A 25334-nucleotide genomic window follows, 5' to 3' on the forward strand; every position below is an offset into this window, starting at 1 on the left:
ATTCATAACAGTAGCAAAATTGCAGTTGTGAAGCAACAGCAAAAATAATGTTATGGTTGGGGGTCACCACAACACGAGGAACTGTGTTAAGGGGTCGCGGCATTAGGAAGGTTGGGAACCACTGGTCTAAAACATCTGGAAGACCAAAATTTGGAAACACTAGTGTGAGAAGAGAGTTAATTAATTATTCTATTCACTCTCCTCCTCCTCCATTCCTTTCATACCTTCTCTTCCTTCATTTCTGACTTCTCCTCTTTTTCCTCCTGCTCCTGTTTCACCTCTTTTGCAAATTCCTCTTCCTCTATTTCTAGGACTTCTCCACCTTTTTCTTCTTCTTCAGTATTCCTCTTCCTTTTTCCACTTATTCTATTGATTCCCCTCCTCGTCCTTTCTTTCTCCACCTCCATTTCTAATTCTCCCCCTCCTCTTTTTCTTTATCTATTTCTCCTTCTCTAAAACTTCTAGTTCCCCTTCCTTTCCTGCTTGTACTTCTTTTTTTCCCCTCCTTTTTCTCCTTCTGTTCTTTCTCGTTTATTTTTTCTTTTGTTCCTCCTCCTCTATTTATTCTTCTCTATTTGTTCTTCTTCTTCTTCTATTCCTCCATTTTCCCTTTCTTCTCCTCTATTTCTTCCCCCTCCAATTGTTCTCCTCCTTCTACTTTCCCTTTATTTTTTCTTCTTCCCCCATTTATCTTCTTCTATTTCTCCTTTTTCTTTAACTTGCTTCTCTATTCATTCTTCTCTTCCTCTCGCTCCTTCTCTTTATCTCTATTTTTCTTCTTTCCCCCTCTATTTGTTCTCCTCCTCCTCCCTTCCATTTCTCTTATTCCCCTGTTCTATTTCTCCTTCTCCCTTTTCTTCAACTTCCTTCTATTTCCCCTTCTTTCCTTTCTTCTATTTCTCCTCCTTCTCTCCTTTTTCTATTTCTATTCCTCTTCCATTTATTCTCCTCCTTTCTTCTTTGTTGCTCCTCCTCCTCTACTTGTTTTTCCTCCTACCTCTTTTCTCCATTTTCCCATCTCCATTTCTCTTCTTCCCCCTACATTTTTCTCCTCCTCCTCTCCCTCTATTCTTTTTCCTCAATTTTGAATTCTCTTCCTCTTTTCCTTCCTTCTTTTCTTAATTTTTCTTAAACTTGCTCCTACTCTTCCCCCTCTATTTGTTCTTCTCCTCCCTTACTCCTTTCCTTCTGTTTTTCTCTTCTCCCCTTCCTCTCCTATTTCTCTTCCTCCTCCATTTATTATCCTTTTATGTTCCCCATTCTCTATTTGTTCTCCTTCTCCTCACCTCTCCCTCCTTCTCCTTTATCTCATTCTTTTCTTCCCCCTCGATTTGTTCTCCTCCATTTCTTCCTTTTTTTCCTCTTCTCCCATTCCTCTCCTATTTCTCTTCCTCCTCCATTTATTCTCCTGTTTTCTACTTTATTCCTCTTCCTTTGTGTTGCTCTTTTCCCTTTCTTTCTCCATTTCCCTCCTCCTCTATTTCTCTTCTTCCCCCTCCTTTTGTCCTTATTTTCTCTTCTCCCCTTCCTTTCTCTTCTTTCTCCATCTTCTTTGTTCATTCTGTTTGTTCCTCTTCTCTTCCTCTCCCTCCTTCTCCTTTATCTCGATTTCTCTTCTTCCCCCTCCATTTGTTCTCCTCCTCTTCCCTCTATTTTTCTCCTCCTCTTCTTCTACTTCTCCTTTTCCCTTTTCTTCAACTTCCTTCTATTTCCCCCTTCCTTCTCTGCTTCTATTTCTCCTCCTCTCCTTTTTCTATTCCTCTTCCAATTATTCTTTCTTTTTTGTTCCTCCTCCTCTACTTGTTCTCCTCCTTCCTCTTTTCTCCATTTTCCCTCCTCTATTTCTCTTCTCCCCCCTCCATTTGTTCTCCTTCTTTCCTTCCATTTTTCCTCTTCTTCCCTTCCTCTATTCCTATTTCTCTTCCTCCTCCATTTATTCTTTCTTCTTTGTTCATTCCGTTTGTTCCCCTTCTCTTCTTATCTCCCTCCTTCTTCTTTATCTCTATTTCTCTTCTTCTCCCTCCATTTGTTCTCCTTCTTTCCTTCCATTTTCCTTTCCCCCCTTGCTCTCCTATTTCTATTTTTCTTCCTCCATACATTCTGCTCTATTTGTTCTTCTTCTCTTCCTCTCTCCCTCCTTCTCCTTTATCTCTATTTCTGTTCTCCCCCCTCCATTTGTTCTCTATTTCTCTTCTTCCCCCTCCTTTTGTCCTTATTTTCTCTTCTCCCCTTCCTCTTCCTTCTCTGTCTTCTTTGTTCATTCTTTGTTCCTCTTCTCTTCTTCTCTCCCTCCTTCTCCTTTATCTCTATTTCTGTTCTCCCCCCTCCATTTATTCTCCTTCTTTCCTTCCATTTCTCCTCTTCTTCCCTTCCTCTATTCCTATTTCTCTTCCTCCTCCATTTATTCTTTCTTCTTTGTTTATTCCGTTTGTTCCCCTTCTCTTCTTATCTCCCTCCTTCTCCTTTGTCTCTATTTCTCTTCTTCTCCCTCCATTTGTTCTCCTTCTTTCCTTCCATTTTCCTTCCCCCCCCCCTTCCTCTCCTATTTCTATTTCTCTTCCTCCATACATTCTGCTCTATTTGTTCTTCTTCTCTTCCCCTTTCCCTCCTTCTCCTTTGTCTCTATTTCTGTTTCTTCCCCGTGTGTTCTCCCTCTATTTTTCCCTTCTTCCCTTCCTCTCCTATTTCTGTTTCTCTTCCTCCTCCATTTATTCTCCTCCTTTCTTCTTTGTTCTTCCTCCTCTACTTGTTCTCCTCCTTCCTCTTTTCTCCATTTTCACTCCTCTATTTCTGTTCTTCCCCCTCCATTTGTTCTCCTCCTTTCCTTCCATTTTTTCCTCTTCTTCCCTTCCTCTATTCCTATTTCTCTTCCTCCTCCATTTATTCTTCTCCTTTATCTCTATTTCTGTTCCTCCCCCTCCATTTGTTCTCCTCCTTTCTTCCATTTCCCCCTTTTTCCTCTCCTATTTCTCCCCTTCTTCTTCCTCCTCCTCCTTTCCCTTTCCCTCAGAGCAGGCCCCTCCTCCTGACGCCTAAACCCCGCGACAACTCCTAGAGGAGAGCGAGAGGAAGGGGCGTGACGTCATATCCCCGCGCCTTCAGAGAGAGAGAAAGAGAAGTCTCCTTGCTTGGCAACGCGAGGACAGCGGCCCTTAGCAACTGAACTCGAGGCGGGTCTCCAGAGGGAGAGAAGGCCGCAGCGAAGGCAAGGAAGGGAAGGGGCTGCCAATGGCGGCGCCGGGCCCTGCCCCGAGGCCCGAGGAGCCTGCCCAGGGCTCGCTGCCTCCGTCGGGGCCTAGTTCTCAGGGCGAGCCGGCGGGGCCTCCTCCGCTCCCGGCTGCTGCTCCTCCGCAGGCCCAGCAGCAGCCGCCTTCTTCGCAGCCTCCTCCTCCTCCGCAGCAACAGCAGCAGCAGCCTTCCCCGGCCGAGGCCAAGCTCCAGGCGCCGGCCCAGCCTCCTCCCCAGGCCTCCTCGGCCCAGCAGGCCTCGCCCTCCGCGGCGCCCCCCAGCCACGAGCAGGCCTCCTTCCTGCCCCTCGTCCACGACGTCATCAAATGGTAAATGGGGGGCAGACTATTAGAAAATAGGCCCAGGTCTTCATCTGTGATGGGCCTGTGAAATTATACAAAAAAATTGGGAAAGGGTATTTAAAGAAATAAAAGCAACTTGGCGGTAATAGTATGATAGCTGGGACTCAGTGCTGGTAATAGTATGATAGCTGGGACACAGTGCTGGTAACAGTATGATAGCTGGGACCCAGTGCTGGTAATATTATTATTATTATTATTATTAAACTTTATTTGTACCCCGCTAGCATCTCCCAGAGGATTCGATGCGGCTTACAACAGGCCGAGGCCACAACAATACAACATAACAATACAATCAAACAAATCAAACAATTAAAACAAATTAAAGCAAAATAAACAACAAGCACAGTACATTAAAACACAATAAAACTGGGCCGGGCCAAAAGGTGGGTATAAGGATTAAAAGTGCTGACAAGAGGTGTATAGCGGGTTACTAGGGCAAGTGCGATGTACAATGTGCAGCAATTATTGGTTCTGGTAAAGTGCTTGTGGGACTCGGTAGTGGAGATTTCCTAATCTGAGAAGGCACGTTGGAACAGCCAGGTTTTCAGGTTCTTTCTGAAAACCACCAAGGTAGGGGCCTGTCTGAGATCTTTCGGGAGGGCATTCCAGAGGCGGGGGGCCACCACAGAGAAGGCCCTGTCCCGCGTCCCCACCAAACGCGCCTGCGACGCGGGCGGGATCACGAGCAGGGCCTCTCCTGATGACCGGAGTGAACGCGTGGGTTCGTAGATGGAAATGCGGTCACGCAGGTAGGCTGGTCCCAAACCGTTCAGGGCTTTGTAGGTAAGCACATATCGTATAATAGTATGATAGCTGGGACTCAGTGCTGCTAATAGTATGATAGCTGGGACCCAGTGCTGGTAACTATGATAGCTGGGACCCAGTGCTGGTAATAGTATGATAGCTGGGACCCAGTGCTGGTAATAGTATGATAGCTAGGACCCAGTGCTGGTAATAGTATGATAGCTGGGACCCAGTGCTGGTAATAGTATGATAGCTGGGACCCAGTGCTGGTAATAGTATGATAGCTAGGACCCAGTGCTGGTAATACAGGGTGAGGCAGCATAGCTTCTTTTTTTCAAAACTTTGTATGAATCAGAAAAAAATATATATAATGTAGGTGTATAATAATAATAATAAACTTTATTTATACCCCGCCACCATCGCCCCAAAGGGGACTTGGAGCAGCTTACATGGGGCCAAGCCTGAACAAAAATTACAATATAACAACACAAATTGCAATAAAACAAACATATTTTATTTATTTTTATTTATTTATTTCGCGCACTTCTACCCCGCTCTTCTCAACCCCCGAGGGGGGACTCAGGGCGGCTTACAAAAGGCACAATTCGATGCCAACACAAACAATAAGATAAAACATATATAAACAGCAATTAAAACAATCAATTATACATCATAATCAATAAAACCAATCTAGTGCTCAACGTTTGCCAGCTCAGAGTGCATAAATTCATTCCACATTGTCAAATCCTATCAATTCTAGTCATCAATTGTCCTTTGTCTATCTGCCAGATTGTCCAAAAGCCTGGTCCCATATCCATGTTTTTAATTTCCTTCTAAAAGAGAGGAGGGATGTCGATGACCTAATTTCCCCGGGGAGTGAATTCCACAGGTGAGGGGCCATCACCGAGAAGGCCCTGCTCATTGTCCCCACCAACCTCACTTGTGATAGAGGTGGGGCCGAGAGCAGGGCCTCCCTAGAAGATCTTAAACTCCGAGGCGGGACATAGAGGGAGATGCGTTTGGACAGATACGCTGGGCTGGAACCGTATAGGGTTTTGTAGGTCAAAACCAGCACTTTGAATTGTGCTTGGAACTGGATCGGCAGCCAGTGGAGCTGACATAACAGAGGGGTAGTCTGCTCCCTGTATGACGCCCCGGTGAGTAATCTGGCTGCCGCCCGCTGGACTAATTGAAGTTTCTGAACAGTCTTCAAAGGCAACCCCACGTAGAGTGCATTGCAGTAATCCATTCGGGATGTAACAAGAGCATGGACCACTGTGGCCAGATCAGACTTCCCGAGGTACGGGCGCAACTGGTGCACAAGTTTTAATTGTGCAAAAGCTCTCCCGGCCACCGCCGAGACCTGGGGTTCCAGGCTCAGCGATGAGTCCAGGATCACTCCCAAGCTGCGAACCTGCGTCTTCAGGGGGAGTGTAACCCCATCTAACACAGGCTGTAACCCTATTCCCTGTTCGGCCTTACGACTGACCAGTAGGACCTCTGTCTTGTCTGGATTCAATTTCAATTTGTTAGCTCTCATCCAGTTCATTAAGATATAAAACAAAGCATATAAAACGCAAATTGCGGAACCGAGGCGCGGGGGACACAGATAACAGTGAAGGAATGAAACCGTTCTTTATTGTATATAAATAAAAATGTAATGTTCATTTGTGGGATTAACATAACTCAAAAACCACTGGACGAATTGACACCAGATTTGGAAACAAAACACCTATCAGGCCAATGTGTGACCATCTAAATAAAAATGTAATGTTTGTTTGTGGGATCAACATAACTCAAAAACCACTAGATGAATTGACACCAAATTTGGACACAAGACACGTATCAGGCCAATGAGTGACCATCACTCAGAAAAACGCTGAAAAACACAGCAGAAGAGACTTAAAAAGCCAAAAAAATATGAAAAAATACATTACAATGCATGTGCAAAACCACATATACACATATATACACACACAAAACATATATACACAGAGTGGGCCACAGCAACGCATGGCAGGGAATGGCTAGTCACTCATAAAAACACTAAAAAATACAGTGGAAGGAACTTAAAAAGCCAAAAAAGCCAAAAGCTGCTACAGCACATGCGCAAAAACGACTCCCCTGGCAAACAAAACACACAATAGCATATCCACACTCTCTTCTGGAATGCAGTCTGGTGTCAGACTGCATTCATTCTACAGTGTAGACACACTGGGATTTGTATTGTTTTTTCAATGTTGTGAGCCATCCACATTTCAGTCAAGAGGTAAAAGCAAGATATAAATATAACAACAACAATAGTCACTACCTGAGGCTTTGTTAACCAAGGAATTTGGTTTCTTATACTCAGTATGAACTTAAGTTTTTCAGAAAGCAACTAGGCTGTCAAAAAGTTAGGTGGAAAAACAGACAAGGAACAATAAGCCAAAAAATGAGAGGCAGCCGTTTTAGAAATAATCCTATAAAGACCACAAGGAATTTAAAGGCCCCCAGGGTTTTGTGCTTTCCCAGGGAAACTGTCTTATGGAGCAGCTTCCTCTTAAGTCTCAGTCCAATTCCCATTGAGGACCTTCTAGGCATTTTGCCAGCATTTGTGGCCAATAAGTGCAACAATGGCTTCTTTCTGTTCCCTCCTGTTGTGTTCCCAGTATGGACAAAGACAGCCAGGATGTCCACCAGATGCTGAACGAACTGAGGACCAAATTTGTGGAGATGCGGAAGCTGGTCAAGTCCATGCAGGGCATCGGCATGAGCCCCGAACAGCAGCAGCTCCAGCTCCAAAGCCTCCGGGAGCAAGTGAAAACCAAGAGCGAGTTGCTGCAGAAGTACAAGAGCCTTTGCATGTTTGAGATCCCCAAGGAATAAGAAAGGAAGTAACTCTGCCCCTTCTTTTCCAGGGCACAGAATGGGGGGGGGGGGGTGTCTACACTGTCAAATCAATGTAGTTTGATACCACTTTAATAGCTATGGCTCAGTGCTATGGGATCATGGGAGACGTAGTTTGACAATGAGCGTTGGTGCCTCACTAAATTACGACTCCCCAGGATTCCATTGCATGGAATCATGGCAATTAAAGTGGCATCACGCTGCATCAATTCTGCACCCTGGGCCATCTCCAGTAATTAGTAAGGTCTTTGCCTGGTATATTACTTATTCCTGGGACTCATGTGTTCTGATGGACTCTCTTTGGTGGAAAACACTGTTAGTTTATATTTTGCAATGTTTTTCAGGACTGGTTTTTGGGTACTCTTCCTATATAATGTATAACTTATATGTGAAAAAGCAGTGCCGCAATCATGTTCAAACACAAAAAGAAAAGATGGGGGAACTAGATGTTAGAACACAACTAAATTCTAGAAAATAATGTGCAGTCCTTGCAGATAGAAACATAACAAGAGAAAGGCCTCCTGACACTCCAGCTTTCTAGGTGCACGGATTTGAAAAATACAGGATTTATATTCTATATGTGGATAGCCTCCTTCATACTTTTAAAAAATTCTTGCACTTAGGGCCCGACCTTTCCCTTGAGAGATTATATTTTTAGATGCAATCTTTTGCAATGTTCCTCAGGATCAGTTTTTTGGGTGTTCCTCCTATAGTTTCATATTAAATGCTAGTGTGGGATAGAGTTCCATACTTGAAAAACCACCTATATATTTTGTAAATCCTTGTTCCTAAAACGCTAGAGTGTCAGGGAGCCTGACTTTCCTCTTGAGAGTTTATATCTCTAGCTGCAAAGAGTGCAGTACTTTTCAGAAGTGGTTTTTGTTCCAACATGTAATCTGCTACCTTTTTCATTTGTATTGTGAACATCTGATTGTGGCAATGATTTTTCCTGTATAAACGAGAAGCAAAAAGGAGAGCGGGAAACATTTTTCTAATATATCCCACTCTCAGCTCCATTAGAAAGCAATTATCTTGTTCCTTCTGCGAAGGACGCCAGCAGGAGGAAGCAGCAGGGAAGCCGAGGTTATGTTTATTTGAAATCTGCAGAACTAGAACAGAGAGTGATTCATGGAAGCTTATGGGGCGGTTGGGATTGGGTCAATGTTGTGTCCCAATTTTTCTGGGATTCTGTCAAAATTTGTAGCCAAGGCCCCAGCATACAAATGTGTTGTCTGTGTGTACATATCTTTTTCAAAAAATATTTTTGTGTTGTTTATTTTGAATAAATTCTTGTTTCTGTAATTGCTTTCTTAAGAGTTGAGTTCAAGGGGAGGGAAATCTGAAAATATTAGGGCTGTAAATATATATAATTGCTATTCCATTAAGTCAGGTTATGGAATATAGTCTTATCTAAGTATTTTTGCTCTCTTTTTTCTTTTTTAATTCATTCTATAAGATTTATTTCCCTCTTCTTTTTGAAATATCCCCCTGACCCAATTTTGGATTTGTTTGGTTACAACATTTATTGTTTTCAGACATTATTATTATTATTATTTCTCTTTTTTCATTTTTTTTCTTTTAACCTTTTTTCTTTGCGCGCACACACACACACTTTTCATTTTTACTATCTTCATTTACCTATTTTGGAAGGGAATACTCTCATTTCACTCTCTCTATATTCTGCATTTTTAAAATCCTGGAGGGAAAGAAGATGAAAGAGAAGTATAAGAGGGGCGAAAGAAGGAATTCTGGAGACAAATTTGTGGGGAACTCTATTTACATAGACATATGTGATGATGCCAAGCTAGTAGTTGATAGATAGATAGTAGTAGTTGATAGATAGATAGATAGTAGTAGTAGTAGATAGATAGATCTAGATAGATCTATCTATCTATCGACTAAGAGGAAAAATTCAAACATGCATAGCAATGAATATATATTTAGAAATAGTATGAAATTGACTATTTAAAACCTTTGACTGATTGAAAAGATTTAAATAATCAGGTCTACTTTGAAAGGAATTGAAACCATGCGCAATAAAGGGTTTTGTCAAAAAAACGTTGGCCTTAAAAACGGTCATACATCACCTGATCTTTACTTGGTGGCCAAACAGCAGCAATGTTGGTGCTATTTGGGCCTCCCAAGGAAGAATTCTCAATAAAAAGGGATGGCCATCTATCAGGAAGGCTTGAATGGTTCACAGTATGATAGAATAGAGTTGGGCTGGATGGCCTTTGGGGGTCTCTTCCAGCTCTATGATTTTAAGTGGCGTGGCAGAACAAAGGGGTGACTCGGATCCGTTCCCGCCTTCCCGTCAATGATGCAAACGGCATTGTTGCCTCGCAAGGGCTACGTCGGTTGCCCTGCTCTCTGTACGGTTCCAGGTGCCTGAGTACAACGCTTTGGCCCCCATCCCAAAGTCACAAGGGAAGGGCCCATTGTTGTTTTGTACTCAAACCAGGAGAGTACAATGCGGTGGATTGTCAGAGCGTGGAGGGAAGGTATGTACCTGGATGAGACAAGTAAAGAAGTCATGGGGTCAGTGAGGTCTGAATTCCCTGCAGTTCACCCTTGGTACATTTCATGTGTGCTGTCAAGCTGCCAAGGCACACAAATGTTTACCTTTTGGGTACCTGCAAATTTTCCAGCGGCAAATGAAAGACACCTGGCCGATTGCAGCAGAATGTGCGGAAGTGACTGAGGGCAAGAGAAACCAAACACATAATAGTTTATGTACTCAACCAACACCATGTTCAGGTATCTGTGGGACTGGTGCCTACGTATTGATCTATCCAACAAAACGTATCTTCTCTTAAGTATTTTCTCTGTCCTCCAAACACCTTTATGAAATTCTTGGCCCAGAGGTCCTTCATCTCAATTAATTAAGTTCACTATTATCTACTGTTTTGCATATCCAGATGAAGTTTAGGAATGTATCTCCTATATATCTGGAGATTCTGGAGCAGAAAGGTATCGAACATAAAGGATTGGTGGGTTGAAGGAAATAACTTCCCATGAGAAGCAAAACGTTGGTCACCTGGAGTTAAATTGCTGATGGGACTTACACACCAGATCCTAGTGGGACTATTCATATGAAAAGATGTACAGGAATCTCAAGAAGGGAAAATTCCCAAATGAAAAAAAATTGCAGGGGGAAAGAAGACATATGGCATACAAAGAGCTTTTCACTAAATTTGGCCCTGGCATCCTATAAGTGCCAGGAAGTTACTGTCAACAGAGAAAAAGAGACTGAATAGTTCCTTTCTGTATTATTTTCTATCTTTTTCTCAATACTTCCATTCAAATTAAATGGTTTTCAATCTGAACCATTTATTTGGACTAGGAGCAGAGTCCTAGTTCAATTGCCTTCCTCTAAAGGCCTTCTCTGGAGACTTGTTAGCAGAAGCTGGATGGCCATCCTTTGGGAGGGCTTGGTTGGTGTTTTCCTGAATGGCAGAAGGAAGTTGGACTGGATGGCCTTTGGGGGTACCTTCTAGGATTCTGTGATATTCAGGAACGAACTTTAAAATGGTAGTAGTCTTGGACGGCACTTTCCAGAACCTCCAATTGGGATTCTGGAAACCATCCCCACCTGAGATTTACTTTGGTGTGGTTTTCAGGGGTGTATGGCCCACCTTTCGCAACTATTTTTCTAGCTAGCCCCAATTCACATCAAAAGATTGAGTTCACCAGGCAGCCACTTTGGATATTTTCATATATAATGCCCTGAATACATTCCTAGTTTCAAATAAAAGGATTAATAAAATTTATGAAGAACTGGAGGAAGTGCTGCTCTTTGCCTGATGGGAGTTGGGACTCCAGCTTTCCTCTCGATGGTAGGAAAGAAGCCTTGCTTGCCAATGAGGTGGGGTCACTGTTTGGATCTCAGAGATTCAGCTTTTTATTATTTGCTCTGGTCAAACAAACATGGGCACAGGGCCAGGGAGGAGAAAACAGAATTACATAACCTAGAAGGAAACTTTTGGGTGTGAGTCGGATGCCAAAACCTTTTTACGATGTTTAATCTTGACAAATATATGCACCAGAGACAACTTTCAACTCCCCCTGGATAGATGTCTCAATTATATTGGGGATATGTAGGGTGGAGGGGCAATGTAACCCCTAAAATGTTAATTAATGAAGACAAAGGTATCCAACATGATATAGTAGATTGAGCATTAGATTATGATTCTGAAGACTCTGCTTTGAATTCCTTCTTGCCTATGGATATCCATTGGGTAACCTTGGGTGAGTCACACTCTCTCAGACTCAAGGGTGAACCTCTTCTGGACCTTTTCCCAAGAAATTTGAGTGATGGGATCTCCATAAGTTGGAAATAACTTGAAGGCACACAACAACAGAGAAGGAGTTGTACTGGAGAGTTCTGGAGGGGGATTCTGGACATTGGAGTACACAAACTTTTAATTTTTTCTCCAACTTTTGATTTTGGGCTTGACAATCCTTCCACATATTCCCATCTTTTTTTTCATATGCATGTGTGTATATGTATTTATATTGCACTCCATGACTTTTGGAACAGGAAGACTGGAAAGGCTCTCTGCCTTGATCCCATCCACTTCCCACAGCCCTTTCCCTTTGAAATATTATTGAGGAACACATCAAAAGCCAGAAACATTCAACTTTCTTTTCAATGTTTTATTTTATAGAAAAAATATAACAAAACGACAGAACCAGTGTGTCACATGTTGTAAAACACTGAGCCAAGACTTTGTTCATCTCATCTATCTGGACTGAGTAGTTGGACATATAAAGTGCCTCTTTGCTTGAATGCAATATTGTTTTCCCCTTCTTTTTTTTACGAGAAAAAAGACAAAGAAGGAGATAATGTAAACAGGAAAACATTTTCCCTAAACACACACATACGCAACATGTGCACATAAACATACACCAGTCACTTGTGTTCCCTGAAGTGGGTCAAGAGGAGGATCGTTTCCTCGGATATCAGCAGCCAATGTCCATTTATCTTCTTGGTTTGCGACATTGCAACAGGCACAAACATCACAAGTAGGCACAGCTGAAAAGTTCATTGAAGGGTGTTTTCTTCAACCCGCAACCCCATCCAACACTTGTCCACACACACACAATTATTTTAAGACAACGCACAATGGCGAAAGACTGGCCGGAGATACGTCTCCGTCACAAAGTTCATTTTTGAAAACTGTCTCTTCTCCTCTCCAAAGTCCTCCATTGTTGGCTCTTTTCCACAGAGCTCCCCGTGGCAATCTCACTCCTCCAAGTATGTATAAAATAACCAAGGGGAGTTTGGTTGGTAAAAAAAGTCCCCTCAAATGGCTAGGAGGCCATGAGTGATGCCACTTTGGGCATGTGGGCACCATGCCACCGCAAAGGGCACAGTTTTGGTATGAACAATCGCCTCTTCCCCATCTTTGGCTGGGAATGTGAGAAAGCCATCTTTTAGCTGATCACGCAGCGCTCTTTGTCTTTGGCCTGCCCGCCTCTGATGGTCTTCTCTCGGATGTACATGAGGTCGCTGTGGACGCTGGGTCGGCGGGCAAAGGGCGCCACGATGCCATATGCCTCTCCGCCACCACCGTCAACGTCCTTCATCAGCTTCTTGTTCTTGAGCGCCTTCTTGTGCAAGAGATCACAGTACTGGATGGAGACCTTGCGGTGGAGGTCAGGGCTCATTTCGCTGGGCAGCTTGGCCATGGTAAAGAGGGCTTGGAACATCTGGTCCAGGCTGCTGTTCTTCTTGGCAGAGATCTCAAAGTAGGCACACTTCTTGGGGTCCTGCCCCACTAGCTGCTCAATCTCCCTGGGCTCTACCTCACGGTAGAAGTCGCGGTCGCCCTTGTTGCCACAGATGACCAAAGGGACGTCAGTGTTCTCCTTGGTTTTGTTTTTCAGGCAGGACTTGGTCTCCAAGATCTGCTGCTTCAGGCGCTGGACTTCCTCAAAGGAGTCCCGGTTGTCAAGGCTAAATACCAGAATGAACACATCGCCTGTAGGAGAGGGAGAAAAGAGAGAAGGAACATGGTTAGGTATCATATGGTGTTAGGTTGCTTGGTGTAGAAGCAAAAACAATGCATTGATGTTTTGTGTAATACCCTTCTGCCTAAGCTTGCCTGCAAGACAACTCCATGTTCTCGGTTTTTCTCAATTTATATATACTTATTTTGATGGAATGCAAATCTGGCAACTATAATTTACTACTAGGAGTAAGACAAGTGGCAATGAAACATAGCACAAAAATATTAAATAGTATGCATGAAGGGGAGATTTAGGAAATCTCTCCTGCCATGGAATTCATCTCCTTGCAGTAAAATTCCTTCTACTTTCTCAATATTTGTCTTTCCTCTTTTTACTGCTTCGGAGCCATTAAATTGAATAGCCAGGGGAACGGTGGCAAGGCAATCAGTGCCAATGCCACTGTTAGAAAAGGGTCATAAAAATCAAGAAAGATTTAGAGCGCCCAGTTATATGGCTCTGGTTTCAAGGAAGCCGAAAGCACAGTTTGCAAAAGGAATTTGAAGTCAGTGGCTGGAACAGTTGTAAACTTTGTTGTTGTGTGCCTTCGAGTCCTTTCCGACTTATGCTCCCCATAAAATACATATATTATGGCAGGGCATTTAGTGGCTGGTATCTGATAGACCTTCACCTGGAGATAAGTCCTACATCAACAACAACAGGGTTCTAGATCCTGACATTCAAGCATAACACTTGAGTTGGATCAGTTTCAAAGGCTGAGAATTGGGCAAAGAGAGAGTTTGCAAAGCATTGGCTCGGTGCTTGCTTGGAAAAAAAATAGAAGTAGGGAAGACAACCAGAAAAATGAGGCATTTGCACATGAGGGCTGCTTTTATTTTTCCTACCCAATTCATCTAACCCTGCAGGCTTCTGAAAAAACATAACAACCAAATCTTTGTAGTCAAGTGTCTGACAGGGATTGCTGGGGGAATAACTCAGGGAAGAAAGGAAAGGGGAAATCCATTCAGAGCAATCCTAAAAACCTCATACAGTCCTATAATTGTCTTTTTGGAAACAAGAACCCTTTCTGAGCACCAACGCTAACAACCACCTGATCTATGAGTCATAATACCGAGCATATCTATTTCGTATTGTTTTTCAATTTGACACAGCTTGCCAAATTTCTCCATGACTGGAGCCGAAGGATTCTGTGAGTTGTAATTCAAAAAAGAGCCCCTTTCCCAAATCTATATTAATAAGAGCAATTATTAACATCTGCATTGCAGACACTTTTGGGGAAAATGACTCAAAGCACAGTTTCAAAAACACATTTAGACATATTGTTGAAGGCTTTCATGGCCGGAATCGCTAAGTTGTTGTAAGTTTTCCGGGCTGTATGGCCATGTTCCAGAAGCATTCTCTCTTGACGTTTCGCCTGCATCTATGGCAGGCATCCTCAGAGGTTGTGAGGTCTCACAGCCACTGAGGATGCCTGCCATAGATGCAGGCAAAACGTCAAGAGAGAATGCTTCTGGAACATGGCCATACAGCCCGGAAAACTTACAACAACCCAAACATATCTAGAATTTATTACCACAATTTTGAACTGGGCTTTTTTTGGGTAGATTTGGTAACCTGGGCTGCAACTACACCAGGCATGGGCAAACTATGGTATGGAATGGTGGACTCCAAATCCCACCATTCCTAACAGCCTCAGCCCTTTTCCTTTCCCCCCTCATCCACCCAAGTTTGCCCATGCCTGAACTACACTGTTGAACGTATATATTCTGACACAACTTGAGTGCAATGCTTTGGAGTCATAGGAGTTCAATGTATTGTCGAAGACTTTCAAGGCTGGAATCACTAAGTTCTTGTGGGTTTTTTCGGGCTATATGGCCATGTTCTAGAGGCATTTCTCCTGACGTTTCGCCTGCATCTATGGCAAGGATCCTCAGAGGTGAGGTCTGTTGGAACTGGGCCATAGATGCAGGCGAAACGTCAGGAGAAATGCCTCTAGAACATGGCCATATAGCCCCCAAAAAACCCATAAGAACTTAATCATAGGAGTTGTCGTTTTGCCAGCTTTTGAGCCTTCCCTGGACAGGTTTGGTGAGTTTTTCTGCCTCTCTCCTGCCATCCCAAATGCTTTGGAGTCAGAGGACTTGTAGCTTTACGAGTTCCTTCACTTTCTCTGCCAAAGAGTGCTGCTGCTTGAGTACAGCAACTGCCAGGATTTCACAGCAGGAGGGTCAAACTGCATCAGTGCTACAAGTGGAGAGGCACCCTGAGATTAGCATTGGTTTTTTAGCTCAAAGAAACTTGGGTCCTCCAGGTGTTTTGGACTTCAACTCCCCCCATTCCTAACAGCCTCTGGACACTTCCTTTTCCCCCTCAACCGCTTAAGCGGCTGAGGGGGAAAAGGAAGGGGTCTGAGGCTGTTAGGAATGGGGAGAGTTGAAGACCAAAACACCTGGAGAACCCAAGTTTGGAGAACCCAAGTTTGCCCATGCCTGGTTGCCAAACCTAGGTTGCCTAGGTTGCCAAACCTACCCAAAAAGCTACAGGTTAGACCACTATTTTCCTAATAATGGTTGAAGGTGGATGAGGAATCTTACCGGTGAGGATGGAGAGGCGCCTCATGGCCGGGAAGGGGTGGTTGCCGGAGGTGTCGAGGATGTCCAGCCGGTAGACCTCCCCGCGGATGCTGTAGAACTTGCGGTGGAAGTCCTCGATGGTGGGCGTGTATTGGTCCTCGAAGCGGCCGGTGAGGAAGCGGGAGACGATGGCCGTCTTGCCCACCTTGGAGGAGCCCAGGATGACCATCCGGTAGCAGTTCTTGGCCGGGATGTTGAGCTCCGACTCGGAGGGACCCATCTTCTTGATCATCTCCGCCAGGCGCATTTGGAGCGAAGGCGAGGGCGCAAAAGGAGGCGAGGACAGGCGCTTGGAAACTCGAGACGAAGCTCCCTCGGCTTTGAGATGGAAAGACGAGCCTCTGCCGGGGTTTATATAGAGCCTGAGCCTTGCCAGGTCCGCCCCTTCGGGGGAGGATCGGGCTGAACAGGCAAAGAGAGCGAAAAGGAGGAGGAGGAGGAGGGCGCTTTCTTGGCCGGCCGCTTGGTGCGTAAAAGCGCACAGCTTTGGAGAGGTTGGCTGCGCCTTGGCTCTCTCTCTCTCTCTCGAGCTTATTTTCCTGTTTTGTGTTCATTTTTGCGTTTGGTGACCCAGCTCTCTCAGTCTAAAGCAGTGTTTCCCAACCTTTAATTTTAACCAGGGACCACTTTGACCAGGGACCACTCTCCAACATTAGTACCAAAAGGATTAGGTAAAGGTAAATTAAAACTTGTGCGCCAGCTGCGTCCGTACATTGGGAGGGCTGACTTGGCCACGGTAGTAAACGCTTTGGTTACATCCCGCTTAGACTACTGCAACGCTCTCTACGTGGGGTTGCCTTTGAAGACTGCCCGGAAGCTGCAGCAAGTCCAACGTGCGGCAGCCAGACTACTGACGAGTGCTGGGTACAGGGAGCACACCACTCCACTGTTACACCAGCTCCACTGGCTGCCAATTAGCTTCCGAGCACAATTCAAAGTGCCGGTGTTGACCTATAAAGCCCTAAACGACTCCGGCCCTGTTTACCTCTCCGAACGTATTCTCCCCTATGAACCATCAAGATTATTAAGATCATCTAGAGAGGCCCTGCTCTCGGTCCCACCGGCCTCGCAAGCGCACCTGGTGGGGACGAGGGACAGGGCCTTCTCGGTGGTGGCCCCGCGACTCTGGAACTCTCTCCCTCTGGAGGCCAGAACCGCTCCATCCATCCTAACATTTAGGAAACGGGTGAAGACGTGGCTGTGGAGTCAGGCCTTCGATGAATGAGACAACACCATAGGACCCTGGATGGAAGTTGAGGTAGATCCATCTTAATAGGACGACTGACCACTGTAGTTTTATATTTAGTGTTTTTAAAGTTGTTTTTGTAATTGTGATATATGATATTTTAATGAGTGTATATGTTTTTTATGGCTGGAAACCGGGCTGAGTCCCTCAATGAAAACTGTGAAATAAATAAATAAATAAATAAGGTAAAGGTTTTCCCCTGACATTAAGTCCAGTAGTGTCCGACTCTGGGGTTTGGTGCTCATCTCCATCTCCCAAGCCGAAGAGCCGGCGTTGTCCGTATTATTTATTTATTTATTTATTTATTTTATTTACTTCATTTGTATACCGCTCTCTCTCAGCCCGTAGGCGACTCAGAGCGGTTTACAACCAAATCAGTATACAAAGTGCACAACATTAGCATTTAAAACAGTAACCATGGCAACTACATCAATATAACAATACATCAGTACATCAATATAACATCAATACATCCATATAACTAATCCATCACGTCTCATCAGTAAAGTCATAATCCGATCTCCTTGTCCATTATTCCATGTTCCAATGATCAATCAAATAAATGCCTCTAGAACATGGCCATATAGCCGGAAAAATCCACAAGAACTGAGTGATTCCAGCCATGAAAGCCTTCGACAATACAAAATCAATTAATTCCACTGCTTAATTAAACACCTGTTCAAAGACCCAGGTCTTCACTCTTCTCCTGAATGCCAGTAGGGAGGGGGCCGATCTAATGTCTGTGGGAAGGGCGTTCCACAGCCGAGGGGCCACCACTGAGAAGGCCCTGTCTCTCGTCTCCGCCAGCCGCGCTTGTGAGGCTGGCGGGATCGAGAGCAGGGCCTCCCTGGATGCTCTTAATGTCCTAACTGGTTCATAGGGGGCGATGCGTTCAGACAGATAGGTCGGGCCAGAACCGTTTAGGGCTTTAAAGGCTAAAGCCAGCACTTGGAGTAGACACCTCCAAGGTCATGTGGCCGGCATGACTGCATGGATGCCGTTACCTTCCCACCAAAGCGGTACTTACCCAAACAGCTACAGATTGAGCCATCGCTTTCCTAACCACGTTTAAAGGTGGATGAGGAATCTCACCGGTGAGGATGGTGGTACCTATTGATCTACTCACATTTGCATGTTTTCAAACTGCTAGGTTGGCAGAAGCTGGGGCTGACAGCGGAAGCTCATGCCGCTTCCCGGATTCAAGCCTGCAGCCTTTCGGTCAACAAGCTCAGTGGATTAACCCACTGTGCCACCAGGGGCTCCCACCAAAAGGGTTACGAATCAGTCTTTGGTCAATGTATTGACGAAGGCTTTCATGGCTGGAATCACTGGGTTGTAGGTTTTTTCGGGCTATATGGCCATGTTCTAGATGAGGAGTCCTTAAACTTTTTTCAACAGAGGGCCAGGTCACAGTCCCTCAAACTGTTGGAGGGCCGAATTATAATTTGAAAAAAAACCCCCATGATTGTTTTTCTATGCGCACTGCACATCTCTTATTTGTAGTGAGAAAAAACACTTTAAAACAATACAGTAATTAAAATGAAGAACAATTTTTATAAATATAAACTTATTAGTATTTCAGTGAGAAGTGTAGTGCTTTTGGCTGAGATAGGATTGTTGTTGTTGTTGTTGTTGTTGTTGTTGTTGTGTGCTTTCAAGTCATTTCAGACTTAGGTTGACCCTGAGTGAGGGCCGGGTCAATGACCTTGGAGGGCTGTATCCGGCCCCCTGGCCTTAGTTTGAGGAGTCCTGTTCTAGACTTTAGATTCAGTTTGGTTATTTGGGATGCTGATTCAGAAAATTGCATTGGATAGACCACATCAGCTCTAGTTTCCGATACAGAACATATGCCATCCAGTAGTCACCATCTGCTCACCCACAAAAAACATATTCAATAATAATCCTCAGCATTATAAGAGGGTTTTGCAAGACCAGTCACTCTGGTTGCAATGGTGTAGTAACAGTGAGGCTGCAGACAATATTTTAGTTCTTGCGGACCACTGGTGGACCACAGGTTGGGAACCACTGTTTTATAGTGTAAATCAGTGGTTCCCAACTTTTTTTTTCTACCAGGGACCATTCTGACCAGGGACCACTCTCCAACATTAGTACTAAAAGGGTTACAAATCAGTTTTTGGTCAACTTTAGATTCAGTTTGGTTATTTGGGGTGCTGATTCAGAAAATTGCATTGGATAGACCACATCAGCTCTGGTTTCTGATACAGAACATATGCCATCCAGTAGTCGCCATCTGCTCACACACAGAAAACCATTTTAATAAGCCTCCGAACTATAAGAGGGTTTCTCGAGACCAGTTGCTCTTGTTGCAACAGTGTAGTAACAGTGAGGCCACAGACCATATTTTAGTTCTTGTGGACCACTGGTGGTCAACGGACTACAGGTTGGGAACTACTGGGCTAAAGTCAAGAGTGGGCTGCTCACAGATTGAGGTGTAGTACAAATGGAGAGAAGTCACAGACCCCACTCTCTTCCTGCAACTTTCGCATTTGCCTCAAGCAGGCAAGAGTTCCTTCTCCCACCCTGGAGATTATTCCACAGATATATAACTCCCATTTGCCTACTTTCCAACAGACCTCACAACCTTTGAGGATGCCTGCCTTAGATGTGGGTGACTTAAGTGGCTGAGGGGGAAAAAGGCCTGAACATGAGGAAGAACTTCCTGACTGTGAGAGCCGTTCAGCAGTGGAACTCTCTGCCCCGGAGTGTGGAGGAGGCTCCTTCTTTGGAAGCTTTTAAACAGAGGCTGGATGGCCATCTGTCAGGGGTGCTTTGAATGCAATATTCCTGCTTCTTGGAAGAATGGTGTTGGAGTGGATGGCCCATAGGGTCTCTTCCAACTCTATGATTCTATGAGGTTGGAAGAAGCTGGGGCTAACAACAGGAGCTCACCCCATCCTTCGAATTTGAACCACCAACCTTCCGGTCATAGAATCATAGAGTTGGAAGAGACCTCATGGGTCTGAGGCACCTGAGGCAATCATTGGCTTCATTTCCACATCTCCCAAAACGCTTGAGGTGCTTTTTATGTTCCTTTTGTGGTTGGTTCCTGGCAATAAATCACACTCAGGTAAGGCTCTTAAAAGAGGCTTTTGTCCGATGGGAAAATTCAAAGAAATCGTCTTCTTTGCAGACGGTCGTTCCTTCAAAAAGGGGGGACTCAATGACCTACTGAAGCTTTCCATAACCGAGCAAGGCTAACACGATGCCTTGGAACCCAGAGCATCATTCTAGCACAGTCGGCCCCATTATTATGTATTCTATTTCTCTTTGCTGACGCCATGCCCTATATTTCTGCAGCTGGCTGACTTGGTTTTCCTCTGGGCAACACAATCAAGAACATTTCCTTTGACTTCTTTTCCTTTGCTTCAATGCTGGGGGTAAACAAGGCTCTTGAATCCAGAACCCAGAGAAAGTGACCTTTATTGAAGGAGGAAGAAACCATTTTTGGAGTTCGGGATCTGGAAGCTGCATTCCAAAAAAAGCTTTCTTCTTCTGAACTTGGAATTCATCAGAAGAGTTAGAAGAAGGGAGGCAGAAGGAATAAGCAAATGTTGGAATTGTTACTAGGAACTTCTGGAAAAAGTATTCCCAAAAAGGACCCCTAAATTAGACCCCAAATCAAAGGGATAAAAAGATACAAAATCATGGCACTCAGCACTAGATTTCTGATATTGGATCCCAAAGCATGACAAGATTCCCCTTTCAGATCATAATACCCTTACAGCTACAGACCTGGGGATACTGGGAGTTGTAGTTTCCAAGGTCTGGGGGTCATTGATAGCCATTGATAACAATCATGGCACTCAGCACTAGATTTCTGATATTGGATCCCAAAGCATGACAAGATCCCCTTTTCAGATCATAATACCCTTACAGCTACAGGCCTGTGGATACTGGGAGTTGTAGTTTCCAAGGTCTGGCGGTCATTGATAGCCATTGATAACAATCATGGCACTCAGCACTAGATTTCTGATATTGGATCCCAAAGCATGACAAGATCCCCTTTTCAGATCACAATACTCTTACAGCTACAGACCTGGGGATACTGGGAGTTGTAGTTTCCAAGGTCTGGGGGTTATTGATAGCCATTGATAACACTCATTGCACTCAGCACTAGATTTCTGATATTGGATCCCAAAGCATGACAAGATCCCCTTTTCAGATCATAATACCCTTATAGCTACAGGCCTGTGGATACTGGGAGTTGTATTTTCCAAGGTCTGGGGGGTCATTGATAGCCATTGATAACAATCATGGCACTCAGCACTAGATTTCTGATTTTGGATCCCAAAGCACGACAAGATCCCCTTTTCAGATCACAATACTCTTACAGCTACAGACCTGGGGATACTGGGAGTTGTAGTTTCCAAGGTCTGGAGCTCATTGATAGCCATTGACAACCATTAGTATAGGTAAAGGTTTCCTCTTGACATTAGGTCTAGTTGAATCCAACTCTGGGGGATGGTGTTCATCTCCATTTCTGAGCTGAAGAGCTGGCGTTGTCCATAGACGCCTCCAAGATCATTGGGCTGGCATGACTGCATAGAGCACCATTACCTTCCCACTGAAGCAGTACCTATTGATCTACTCACATTTGCATGTTTACAAACTGAGGAAGAACTTCCTGACTGTGAGAGCAGTTCAGCAGTGGAACTCTCTGCCCCGGAGTGTGGTGGAGGCTCCTTCTTTGGAAGCTTTTAAACAGAGGCTGGATGGCCATCTGTCAGGGGTGCTTTGAATGCAATATTCTTGCTTCTTGGCAGGGGTTGGACTGGATGGCCCAGGAGGTCTCTTTCAACTCTTTGATTCTATGATTCTATGCTAGGTTGGCAGAAGCTGGGGCTAACAACAGGAGCTCACCCCATCCTTCAGATTTGAACCACCAACCTTCTGGTCATAGAATCATAGAGTTGGAAGAAACCTCATAAGCCATCCAGTCCAACCTCAATCTACCATGAAGCAGGAAAATCACATTCAAAGCACCCCTGACAGATGGCCATCCAGCCTCTATTCAGAAGCCTCCAAAGAAGGAGGCCTCCACCACAGCTAAGTTCGACAGCTTAGCGGTTTAACCCCTAATGATAACCCCTAATGATAACCATTGGCCATCCCTTAAGATATTTTCCTTTCCTTGTAGAGTAAACAACTAGCTATGCATTCTTCATCCTTGGGAATTTCCATTGTTTGGTGCTATTGGATGCCAATATTCTAATATCATGACTGTTAATGTCACAGGATAATAATATTATGCAAAAGGGAAGGGGAAAAGTGTCTCTGTTGACAACTTGAGTATTATATGATTCCCATACCTGCAGTTTCATTTATTAATTATTCAGGAGCCGTGGTGGTGCAATGAGTTAAACCCTTTGTGCCGGCTGAACTGCTGACCTGAATTTGTGAGATAGGGTGAGCTCCCGTCTGTTAGTTCCAGCTTCCCATATGTGGACATGAGAGAAGCCTCCCACAGGATGATAACATATCCAGGTGTCCCCTGGGCAATGAACTGCTGACCTGAATGTTGACGGTACAAATTTGTGAGATAGGGTGAGCTCCCATCTGTTAGCTCCAGCTTCCCATATGGGGACATGAGAAAAGCCTCCCACAGAATGGTAACACATCTGGGCATTCCCTGGGCAACATCCCTGCACATAGATAATTCTCTTGCACCAGAAGCGACTTGCAGTTTTTCAAGTTGCTTCTGACATGATAAAAAATATATAATTTATACCTTCTAGACTTTTTCTAGGCATTCTTAAGCTGCAAGTCCTTCATTTCAATGAAAAAAGAAATGCCCCAAATGGGTTGTTGTAGCTTTTTCGGGCTGTATGGCCATGTTCTAGAAGCATTCTCTCCTGACGTTTTGCCTGCATCTATGGCAGGCATCCTTAGAGGTTGTGAGACCTCACAACCTCTGTGGATGCCTGCCGTAGATGCAGGCAAAATGTCAGGAGAGAATGCTTCTAGAACATGGCCGTACAGCCTGAAAAAGCTACAACAATCCAGTGATTCCGGCCATGAAAGTCTTCGACAATATAATGCCCCAAATAGTGAGGACTTCATGGAGTCGTACCAGCTGTTTGATCATTTCGGTTGCCCTTTTCTGCAGGTTTTATATATCTGTTTTCCTGCCAAAACATGAAGATCTGCACACAATATTCCATTTTGGGGGCCTCGTTGTACATTTTTACAACTGCAGTGTAATAGAAGAACAACAGCGACAATAAGTCTATGCCAGAATGGTGTTGCTTTGCCAGCTGATTGTTGTGTTATATATATATATATATATATATATATATATATATATGCCAGAAATGTATCCTTAGCATCTGGTGTGTGCTTTCAAGAGATAATGACTGCTGTTCAGAATAAATAAAGGTCAGCCAGATAGACAGAAGGGACAATTCAGATGTTAATTGAATCAAGGATAGTCATTGCAATGCATCAATCCACCACTATGGAGCAGTAAAGGGCTCAAGTCTAAATTTTCCAAGTGTTTTTCTTGTGAAATGTGTATTTGTTTGTTTATGGGTAAATATTGAGAATGGAAAGGCGAAAAAACATGGCAAAAGGCCAGAGTTGCACATAATAATAATAATAATAATAATAATAATAATAATAATAATAATAATAATAATAATAATAATAAAGTTCTTGTGGGTTTTTTCGGGCTATAGGGCCATGTTCTAGAGGCATTTTCTCCTGACGTTTCGCCTGCATCTATGGCAAGCATCCTCAGAGGTAGTGAGGTCTGTTGGAATTAGGACAATGGGTTTATATATCTGTGGAATGGCTGGGGTGGGGCAAAGAGCTCTTCTCTGCTGGAGCTAGGTGTGAATGTTTCAACTGACCACCTTCATTAGCACTTGAAGGCCTTTGCCCCACCCCAGCCATTCCACAGATATATAAACCCATTTTCCTATTTCCAACAGACCTCACTACCTCTGAGGATGCTTGCCATAGATGCAGGCGAAACGTCAGGAGAAATGCCTCTAGAACATGGCTCTATAGCCCGAAAAAACCCACAAGAACCTAGTGATTCCAGTAATGAAAGCCTTCGACAATACAATAATAATAATAATAATAATAATAATAATATTTGTAACTAAGATCAGGAAAAAAAAGAGAAACAATGTTATCATATGGGTCAATAATGCACAGTAGTAGTAGTAGTGGTAGTAGTAATACAAACACGTATTCTCGCCTATTCCAAATGTATTCTCCCCTGTAAACCTTCAAGAGCATTAAGTTTTTTCGGAGAGGCCCTGCTCTCGGTCCCGCCACCTTCTCAGGTGCGCTTGGTGGGGTCGAGAGACAGGGTCTTCTCTGTGGTGGCCCCCCGGCTATGGAACTCTCTCCCGAATGAAGTTAGGTCTGCCCGCCTTTCCTGTCATTTAGGAAGCAAGTGACAACTTGGCTATGGAATCAGGCATTTGCAGTGATGGTTGGGACCAGAAATGACTATGAGCTCTTGGACTACACATCAGACACTTCCCAAGTATTTAATAATAATAATAATAATAATAATAATAATATAATTAAAAAACAGAGGGTGGATTGTCGATGTTGCAGTCCCAGGCAACAGCAGGATTGAAGAGAAACAACTGGAAGAGCTGACATGATTTGAGGATTCAAAGATCGAACTGCAAAGACTGGCACAAGACAGTCAAGGGGGTCCCAGTGGTGATCGGCACACTGGATGCAGCGCCTAAAGACCTTGGCCTGCACTTAAACACAATTGGCGCTGACAAAATTACCATCTGCCAGCTGCAAAAGGCCACCTTACTGAGATCTGCACGCACTATTTGCCAATACATCACACAGTCTTAGACATTTGGAAAGTGTCCAACGTGTGATCCAATACAACAGCCAGCAGAGTGATCTTGTCTGCTGTGGACTCATCTTGTGTTTCAAATAATAATAATAATAATAATAATAATAATAATAATAATAGCATTGCACATCCTTCCTGGCCTCCTAATTCTGAAACTGGCAACATATATGGAGGCAAATGGCTGTTCCTTCTGGGAAAGGCAAACTTGATATTGATTAGTGCAAGATACGCCACTTTGGCAGGAAAAACGAAATGCAAAGATACAGAATGGGGGATGCCTGGCTTGAGAGCAGTACGTGTGAAAAAGATCTTGGAGTCCTCGTGGACAACAAGTTAAACATGAGCCAACAATGTGATGTGGCGGCAAAAAAAGCCAATGGGATTTTGGCCTGCATCAATAGGAGCCTAGT

General features: G+C 44.1%; 2 protein-coding genes across 2 annotated transcripts; one reads left to right on the plus strand and one right to left on the minus strand.

Annotated features, from left to right (window-relative positions):
• The first annotated feature begins 3059 nt into the window (after positions 1 to 3059).
• LOC132782124 (mediator of RNA polymerase II transcription subunit 9) lies at positions 3060 to 8525 on the plus strand. Its single transcript, XM_060786817.2, has 2 exons — positions 3060 to 3557; positions 6986 to 8525. Exons 1-2 carry the CDS (start codon positions 3229 to 3231, stop codon positions 7200 to 7202), a joined length of 546 nt encoding a protein of 181 aa, XP_060642800.2. The 5' UTR covers positions 3060 to 3228; the 3' UTR covers positions 7203 to 8525.
• Positions 8526 to 11864: 3339 nt separating this feature from the next.
• LOC132782123 (dexamethasone-induced Ras-related protein 1) lies at positions 11865 to 16138 on the minus strand. The gene is made up of 2 exons (XM_060786816.2): positions 15788 to 16138; positions 11865 to 13207 (listed from the first exon to the last, which is right to left on the minus strand). The coding sequence occupies exons 1-2, from the start codon at positions 16071 to 16073 to the stop codon at positions 12660 to 12662; spliced, it is 834 nt and encodes a 277-aa protein (XP_060642799.2). The 5' UTR covers positions 16074 to 16138; the 3' UTR covers positions 11865 to 12659.
• Positions 16139 to 25334: the final 9196 nt, after the last annotated feature.

The sequence above is a fragment of the Anolis sagrei genome, chromosome X (assembly GCF_037176765.1).
Source record: "Anolis sagrei isolate rAnoSag1 chromosome X, rAnoSag1.mat, whole genome shotgun sequence".
Lineage (NCBI taxonomy): Eukaryota > Metazoa > Chordata > Lepidosauria > Squamata > Dactyloidae > Anolis > Anolis sagrei.